General features: G+C 30.6%; 2 protein-coding genes across 2 annotated transcripts; both read left to right on the top strand.

Moving 5' to 3' along the window:
* Window positions 1–317: 317 nt before the first annotated feature.
* Window positions 318–896, top strand: EIN_004110 (hypothetical protein; the record flags this gene model as incomplete). Its single annotated transcript, XM_004185682.1, has 1 exon — window positions 318–896. One exon carries the CDS (start codon window positions 318–320, stop codon window positions 894–896), a length of 579 nt encoding a protein of 192 aa, XP_004185730.1.
* A 1,217-nt stretch (window positions 897–2,113) lies between these two features.
* EIN_004100 (heat shock protein, putative) lies at window positions 2,114–2,502 on the top strand (the record flags this gene model as incomplete). The annotated part of the gene is made up of 2 exons (XM_004185681.1): window positions 2,114–2,220; window positions 2,307–2,502. The coding sequence occupies 2 exons, from the start codon at window positions 2,114–2,116 to the stop codon at window positions 2,500–2,502; spliced, it is 303 nt and encodes a 100-aa protein (XP_004185729.1).
* Between the last annotated feature and the right edge of the window lie 7,291 nt (window positions 2,503–9,793).

Genomic DNA, 9,793 nt, shown 5'->3' with positions numbered 1-9,793 from the left:
TTTTGATGGAGCTTATGTTCTGATACAAAATGGTGGACTCTCTGGTAAACTCCTGGCTAAAATAAAGAAAGAGAGACGGGCTGAACGGATTTGATTCAAACTACTGCTTTTCACATAGAACAAATAAAGCGACTGAAAAGTGTTTTGAATCTCAATGGGGGCTGGCTATTGAAAGTTTCTTGGACGGGTTAACAGTTCAGACAACAAGAACAGCATGGGATCAATTCTGTGCCAAAAATCATATCAAAGGTGCAGTTCTCAAATTGATTCAACGATCCGAAACAAGGTGGCTCCAAACAGTATTGATTCTTGATAACATGTTTGAGAATCTGCCTTCACTTCAAGAATTTTACAGTGAAAGAGAACAATACCAAAAGCCTTTTGGACCTCGCAACATTATGGGTGAGTGTAATGTCAACTGCAAATTGTTTGTTGCGTGTATGTTCTTTACTCAAATAGTGCTCAGTAAGGTGAAGATAATTAACGATTGTCTACAGACCGCCAATTTACTATACCCGGTGGCCTATCAACGTGTTGAAGATTTAATTTCGAATATCTTCGAGCTCAGACACAATGTGGTGTTAACCGATTATTTAGAAAAAATGAAATACACTGAAGATCTTGACGACAACGAAAAATTCATTTTGAAAAAGTATTCAATTCGCCTGCTCGTTAAGTTGAGTGAAGCAATGATTTTGAGGTTTGAAATTCCTTCAAGAAAAATGACCAAAGAAGACCTCTTCGATGCTGGATTGTTGAAGGAAAACCAGGTCAAAGGAACGAATATGGCAAATTTCGGGAAATTACAAAGAAAACTCAAAGGAAAAGAACTGGTAGTAAACATCAAAATTTACAACAACTTTGATGCAAAATCATTCGAGGAAAGTGATGACTAAGAACTAAAAGCGGAATTTACAAAGTTGCAAGATTGGTACTGTGCCAACATTGAAAAAGTCGAAGAAATTGCAAACAGGTTGGAAAGGGAAGAAAGGGCTGATGCTACTGAGGCGATACGTACTCTTGTTAAACAAGTGAGATTAACAAGTACGGATCAAACAGAAGCAACAGATATCGCTGAAGATTGCAGCAGTAGTGAAATTGTTAAAGAAAAGAGAACAAACGCCATTCAACACAGAAAACACATAAGGGCTTTATTCAAAAAAGAAGCAGAAGATTTCTTAAAAAGTTGTACAGTAAAAAAACTAACTTTGAACACCTTGTTTGCTTTGATGACTCAAGAAGAAAAGAATCAATTCCCATGTTTATTCAATCTTGTGAAAAAGATGAATGCTAAGAGTCCAACCACTTGCCCAGTTGAAAGATCTTTTAATAAAATTGGACAACTTGATAGAGCAAACATGAGCGTTGAAAAGAAAGTTGCTTACATGGATGTTGGGGATGCTCTGAAAAACTAATTACCAATTTTTAATTCGATTTGTTTAAATGAATATTTTTATATATAAAACAGTCAAAAAAGCTCAAAAATTTCGGGTTGTTTTTTTAATGATAAAACAGTCTTAAAAACCGTAATATTTCGGGAAGGGGTTTACTATAATAAAATTCATTTTCAACAATATCAAATAAAACTATAAAACGACCCACCCATCACCGTGAACGGGCAGGAAGGAGGGCTATTGGAATGATTAAGGAATCAACCGACATCCTTCTATTAAACCTCACCTTTTAATATAATTTAAATAAAATCAAACTATAAATCAATAAATACAAACAAATTTAATATTATGGGTATTTAATTATACAATAACTATTGTTAATTATTAAATATATTAAATAATTATAATTTAATTTTCAAGATATAATTTATAATAAATTTAATTGTATAATGAAAACTATAATTAAAAAACAAACAAGTTTTTCAAATCAAGCAGGTTTACTTTTTGAGAAAATAGTCTTGTCATGAGTAACCATTTTAAAGAGATATATGTCAAGTCGTTTGAAACCGGAGAAAACTTGTTACTGATAGTCTCAACTAAGATCTATGATCAATAACCGAACAGAGAAGAAGTTTGCGGCTGCTATATTCAAGTTCTCGATGTAGGTGGAGAAGAAATTTGGGAAGAAATTGTCCGTCAAAATTTGTTAGACAGTTTTTATGTACTGTTGTAATAGTATACCATCACCTCTTGTTAGATTCATCCACGCAACTCATTTAGTAGTGATTGTTGGTGTTAAAGGTGAAGACGGTAAAACAAATGCGGAGTGTTTAATAACATTGAATGATGCATTTGTGATTATTGAAGTGATAAAGACTTTAAAATTAAAAGGCTTGCGAAATGCATTTTTAGGAAATTGCAAATGATCAGGGCAACAGAACAAGTCATCATGTGTTGTTCTGTTGCCTTCACAGACAGTGAGAGGCTGATTGGCGATGCAGCAAAGAACTATATTGCTATGATTATGAAGAATAGAGTCTTTGATGCAAAGAGACTGATTGGAAGAGGATTCAGTGATCCAGCAATTCAAGAAGATATGAAGCACTAGTCATTCACTGTCGTCAACGATGGCAATGACAAGCCGTTGATTCAGGTGGAGTAAAAGGGAGAGACTAAGAAGTTCACACCAGAGGAGATCAGTTCGATGGTGCTGACGAAGATGAAGGAGACAGCAGAAGCGTTTGTTGGTGGGAAAGTCAACAACGCAGTCATCACATGTCCAGCCTATTTTAACGATTCACAGCGACAGGCAACAAAGGAAGCAGGCACAATTGCAGGCATCAATGTGCTCAGAATCATCAATGAGCCAACAGCAGCAGCAATAGCATATGGACTTGACAAGAAGACGGAGAGAGAAAAGAACGTCTTGATCTTTGATCTTGGTGGTGGAACATTTGATGTCTCACTTCTTGCTATTGACGATGGCGTCTTTGAAGTGAAGGCAACAAACGGCAACACACACCTTGGTGGTGAAGACTTTGATAACAGAATGGTCAACCACTTCATTGCCGAGTTCAAGAGAAAGTACAAGAAAGACATTTCAGTCAATGCACGAGCAGTCAGAAGACTCAGAACATCATGTGAAAGGGCAAAGCGAACACTGTCATTGGCAGCAACAGCAAACATTGAAGTCGACCAGTTGTATGAAGGAATCAACTTCTACACATCAATCACAAGAGCACATGGAGTCCCATAGTTGAAGTCACATTTGACATTGATACAAATGGGATTCTGAATGTCTCAACTGAAGACAAGACAACGGGAAAGAAGAACAAGATCACAATCACTAACGACAATGGAAAACTTTCAAAAGTACATACGACAAGGTGGTTGCAGACGCAGAGAAGTTCAAGGCGGAGGACGACAAGATGAAGGAGCTTGTCGAGGCGAAGAATGGACTTGAAAACTTCTGCTACTCGATGAAAAACACACTCAACAAGCAAATTGCAGCAAAGCTCTCACCATACGACAAGGCAGCAATTGAAGCAACCATCAAGGAGACACTCGACTGGCTCGACAAGAACCAATCGGCATCAAAGGATGAACACACACAGAAACAGAAGAAGCTGAGGATAAGATCAAGCCAATCTTCACTAAAATGTATCAACAGAATGCAGCAGCTGGTAACATTCCCGGTGCACAACACCAGTACGCAAAGAAGAGCGACACAAAGGGATCAAAGATAGAAGAGGTCGACTTATGTGATTCACTTATTTTTGCAAAGTTATTCGAAGTGACTCAAAAAAAACAATTTAAATTTTAATTAGTTTTTTAACTATTAATTTATAACAAAAGTACTTGTTGTTTTGCGTTTGTCCATGATGAAATGTATTTTTGGAAATAATTATATTTTTGATAGTAAATTAATAATAAAAATATAAATCGTTATATAGTTTAAAAAACACGGTAGACAAAATAAAAAGTATAAAGGGGTAGTAAAAAACCGCTTTTGATAATTTAATGGTTAAATGATAATATGATTATAGTTTTTTGTATAGTTTTTTTTCCTTTTCCTTGATTTGGTTCAAAAAACAAGGTTTACAAGAGTCTCTCTGACTTTTTCAAGATGCCGATGTTTGTTATTGAAATTTGTGAATTATTTTTTATGTAAAGTAAAGGCTAAATTTGCCGATTGATAAAAGGAGGAGCAAGAAAAATTAACTTCGAAATTGTTCTTTGAAGCCAAAATAACCAAAATAAAATGAACTTTTTTCAAATATTTTTTCATTTTTTTTGCAGAAATAAAAAAATCAAAAACACTAACCCGCAAGTGTACTTTTTTTCACACCCCCTTTCACTCCTTACTATTTTTTTCTCATTTTTTAATCGTCCATTAAACAAATACTCAACAGACAAATCGATTACCTCTCGAGCAACATAATTAATAAACGGGCAAGCACATGTTTTTTAATAAACCACTTTTCAATGTCTCTCAGCAAAGACCGACTGCACCTTTATTTCACACCCCCTCTTGTTGGATTCCTCATTCACTCAAAATTGCATTTTACTGCCAAACTGAAAAAACTCACTTTGGACTTACTCACCAACTGAACGTGAGTGCATCCATTCCCAGCTTTTTTAAGTACGTGTCAAGCAAGCGATAAATGACTCGTTATTTCGTTGTACTTGCTTTTTTGAAACTTTTTTATAAAATAAACGAAGCAATTTTTTAATATTGGTCAATAAAAACAATGTAAGACGGATAATTTTATGTAAATTATTAGAAGCGGTAAAAGGGCGCTGCGCATGTCTGTTATAATTTCTCGTGTTTTTTGCTTTTTCCGGGACCTACATTGACCACCACCTTTACCATAAAAAATATTTGCCGTGAGTGTTTTTTGGAAGAAGTCCATTTTTCAGCCTCTGTTTGTGCGTCCCCATGTCACCCACTTTCCTTGTCCATACTGTGTGGACGCGGATGTGGTTCCCCCCGCTTGAGGGGGGTCAGGGGGATCCGCGCCAAGGGAGGACTTGGAAAGTGGGTGAAACGGTGCACAAACAGACTGTTTGATTGCGTCTTTATGAGCCTTCTTTTCAATGCTCCGTCTCACTCGGTTTCCACTGACTTGAGGTGAATTTACGGTATTTATTGAATTCGGGAACCAGACCTAATATTATCCCAGTTTCCTATTTACTATAATTTTAATTTGAATATAATTCGAAATAGAAAAAATAAATCTATTTTCAGAGGTGGTGGTGGTCAATGTAGGTCCCCTTTTTTCCCCAAAATTCAAATATTTAAGGCAAATTGATTTTTTGGTTATAATTGTGTGTAATTTTATCATTAAATTGTAGTGAAGCGGTTTTTCCCGCCAGCCAAAATGATTGCCCAAAAGTGCATTTCAATAAAACTTGTTGAAAATATGATGGAGACAATGACTGTTATCAGCCCAATACGTTATTAAGAAGACATGGTGTATTTTTTGGTCAAATTGGTTTGTTGTAATCAAAAAAACCAAAACAGTTCAAATGATTACAAAAATGAACATAAAAAAATGAAATAATTTTACTCATAAAAGTTTATACTTTTTGGCGAAAAAACATGATTGTTTATTTTGTTTTGTTTAATAGCAAAGTTGATTTCGTTATAATTTGTGTAAAGTAGTGTATCACGTTTTGACAATTATTATTGTTAATATTGAACCTATTTTGATTTATTTGTTATAGTTGGATGGTTTTAATGTGTTGTGATTTGTTAAGGTTGTTTTTAAAGGTCTTTAATATAAATTCTATTTTTAAAATAAAATGGTATTTTAAAAATATGTCAATGTTTTAGAAAATCTGTTTTTAAAATTGTTATTCTTTTGGTATTTGTATTTGTGTTGTTATAATGTTATCGATCTTGATAAATGATGTATTTATTAACAATCATTTTTGAATAAATAAACAATAATTCAATATGTTTGTCTTTTAACTATATTCATTAATATTTTAATATATAGTTTCAGTTAATTATTATGATTGAAACTAAATAATTATTTTGTCCTTTTACTGCTTTTGATTTATAAATGTTTTTGAATAAAATACTCAATTTTGTAGACATAGCCATCCTAATATTTAAATGTTCATTACACAATAATAATAAATATATAATTATTTAAACTATAAGTTTATAATTATTAATATAGATCATGTAAACGATTTAATTTATTATTAATACATTGTTTAGATTTGTATAGTTTTAATTTATTGTATTGATATTATATGTTATATGATTTTTTTATAATTCACATACATATTTTACCTTTGAGGTGATATTATTATTATAAACTGTATTTCAAAAATCTGTACCGTTTCCAAAATTTATATAAACCCTTTGTCCTAATTTCCCATTATTTACTGTTTTTTATTTGTATTATTTTTTATTTTCCTGTTTGTTGGACCAACAACGGTACACAGGTTTAAACCCTTAAAAACCAATACAGTTTCAATTATCGAACAAAAAATCGGGAAATCACCCAAATAATGGGTAAATATTTCCCAATTTTCCAGGTTCGTTTTTTGGTTAGTGGTTCATTTCGTAACCGAACGTGAGTAAAACCACATATTTCTAACAAACATAAGATAAACGATAATATAAGAATAAACAAATGATGTGATGAAGGACACCACAACATCAAATAATGCAACATTTTAACTAATAATAAGTTTTTATTTATTTCAATAATTAAAAAATGGCCATCGATAACATAACACAAACATTTAAACACGTTCGCTTATCACTACAGTATTAAATAAAATAAATAGTTAAAAAATAATAAAATAAAACTTTTCAATTGTAAAGTCTTAAACGATTTTTAAATGTTGTTTTATAGGTAGGCCACAGAGCCGTTACCGGCGACAGAGGGGTTACCGAAGAAAAAAATTGCTTCTTTTCTTCTTTTGTAATGAAAAAAAGATTTTCGCATTTTTTCCTTTCATTATTTGGGTTTTTTCTTGAAAAGTGGTGGATAAAGGATTTTTTTTGTCCTAGCTGGTTTTTGTTGACAAAGAAAAAAAGAAAGAGCTTTTTTTAAATCATAACCTAAATTGGTAAAAGTTTTGTTTTTTAATAGTTGAACAAAAGCTTTATTTAATTAATTTTTAATAATCATTTTTTTCTAAAAACAATAGTTAATATACAATTTTTGTCCAATTGTGTTTTTTAAAAAACAAAAAACAATCAGATACAGTTGGCAAAACAGAATATTTTTTCACCAACAATGAATGGTTTTCAAAAATAATAAAAATAAACTAAATTTTAATACCTAAATTAACGGGAAATTAATCGTAATGAGTAAAAAATGACACAAGAAATCAACTTTCGATTGATCATATTTGAATGGTTCTCAAGCCTCAAAAAACAATACCATCAAATAAATAAGCATTATTTCCGATACATGTCGGCAAGCGAAAAAATTATCTTCGAGAGAAGTATATAACTTATTATTGTGTGTGCGTGGGATAATCCAGATTTTGATAAAAAGTTCGTGTGTATTTTTGAAAAAACAAATTGGACAGGTTTGAAAACGTCTGTTATAAATTATAGTCAATCAAAGTCGTTTATGTGCTTTTATATGTGTTGACAGCGGGGTGTACACCAAGGGTGTCCTTGAAGATGTTTGTTTTAGAAAGCGTGATGGAATGAAATAAAAGAGTTTTTAAAATATCATCTTTTTGTTGTCGATAGACTTCTAAGAGATTTTATAACAACATTGATTATTTCATTAAAATGTATACAAAATGTTTTTGGTCTTTAAAAAGAATTGTAGTGGTTTGGAAATATTTGGATGACATTTTTAATAAATAATAGTAAAAACAATAATTTAAAATGTCTTAAAAAATTTATCGGAAAATAAAAATTAAAATGCCTTCAATTAACAAAGATTTTTTTCTAATTAATTTTTAACTCGAAGGTGAAAAACTTTCATTCGAAATCCATTCATGAAACCCAAGTATCAAACCCAACGAAAACCACCAGAGTTCAAAACGGCGGTTATTTGCAATGCCAACCGACTCAAAGGGAGGCTCGAGAACTAGCCCAAAATTTTCGCAAGATTCAAAGCCTTGGAAGAAGAAGTAAATCAACAACAATTTGTGAGAAAACAAGTGGAGATCATGCTGTCTGAATTCTATGATCTCCCACTTGCCCGGAAAGGGTGGATTGAAGATTTTAATGTGTTCATGGGAGGAGAGAGAATCGCGGGATCACAATTGAGAAATATTCAGTACTTTAAAAACAAAATAACATTCCTCTCTTGAAACTCGACGAAAGGAATGCTCTAAATGCTTTCATATCAAAGTGATAAGAAAAGAGAAAGTTTGTAACTCATCATTAATATTTTCTAAATAAAAACAAAGAAATTAATTGTAATTAATAAAAAAATATTTTTTGAAATCAAATTTTAACTATTTTTGTCAAAATATTTCAAATAAAACAATTAAGATATGGTATTATTTTTAAAATAAAATAATAAAATAATAGTTAATATGAAAAACCCTCAAACTACAATTTAAACTATGAAAAACAAAAAAGATCAAAAGTCAACACAGCTCAATCGATCTCAACACGGCTTTATTAAGCCCACTTTTATTTCTTATATTACATTACAACAAACCCATCTATTGCTTATAATTTGATTTTTTTTCGTTGTTTTTAATTTTATATTTATTTTAATTATAAACCAAAAATAAAAAAGATATTTTTTATTTTTAGAACACACTTTTTTAATCTTGGCATATTTTCATTTTGGTAAAAACGTTTCAAAAATTTATCAATAACTATAGAAATCTTCCAATTTGTTCTGTAACCCCTCTGTCGCCGGTAACGGCTCTGTGGCCTACCTATACTCGTTCATAATTTTTAATTTTATATGAAACACAACTTGGTAATTCTGTAAAAGTAGACATTGAATTATAAAGTCGTGTTTACGTTTTTGGCAAAATTTGTGTTATGGTAATCAAAAATTTAATTACAAGTTTGTTTTTTTATATTTTTCAAGTAAATTTTTGGTGCAAGATTTATTTGTCAAGTAAAATTAAGAAAAAATTCAGGTTCATTATTTTGTTTTTTTAGAGTAAATATTTTGAACAAAAAATGAGGGTTAAGCAAAGAAAATTTTATTTAGTAATTATTTGTTTAAAAAATTGGGGCATCCCAGTATAGAGTTTTGAAAAACAGTTTATATAGTTTTTTTAATAAATATTTAAAATTTTAACGTAAAATATTAAATTAACATAAAACTTTTTTTTTGGTTATTAATAGTTGTTTTTAAGCTGTTTTAATTATTAGTTATTAGTTTAATAATTCTATTTAAAAGTGACAAGGTTTATAATAGAACATACCAATAATAAAAATATAATTAATTAATAAATTGTTATTTAATTGATATTTATGTTATAAAAATGTTATCAGTAATTATTGGTTTGATGTGTAAAATAGTTCTGTGTTTGTCATGATTTTTGTGTTTATTAACGCAATCACATGGTTTATTTTTTATAAACCGATATTTAAACATTTGTATTGGCTTGTTTTCCCATAATTTAGACGATTATTAACTCAAAAGACTATTTATTTCAAAGTTTTTTTTCACAAAAGTCGGCTTAATGTTCGCCGCTAGATCTAAAAAACTAAGTGAACATAAATTCAATACCACTTTGGTGACGTGGCAAATAACAAAAAAAAAACACTTTTGCCAAGTGATAGACCCTGTTTAAACTAATAATTTATAACAAAAATTACCTGTTGTTCTATAATGTTTGTTTTCTATATTATTTATTTTTTAAATGATTATTTGTTTAAAAAGTAAAATCATTGTAAAATTATAACTCATTAAATAGTTTTAAAAACACGAAGAAAA

Source organism: Entamoeba invadens (assembly GCF_000330505.1).
Source record: "Entamoeba invadens IP1 unplaced genomic scaffold scaff_1105074726447, whole genome shotgun sequence".
Classification (NCBI taxonomy): Eukaryota; Evosea; order Mastigamoebida; family Endamoebidae; genus Entamoeba; species Entamoeba invadens.
This window is presented reverse-complemented; position numbering and strand designations above follow the sequence as displayed.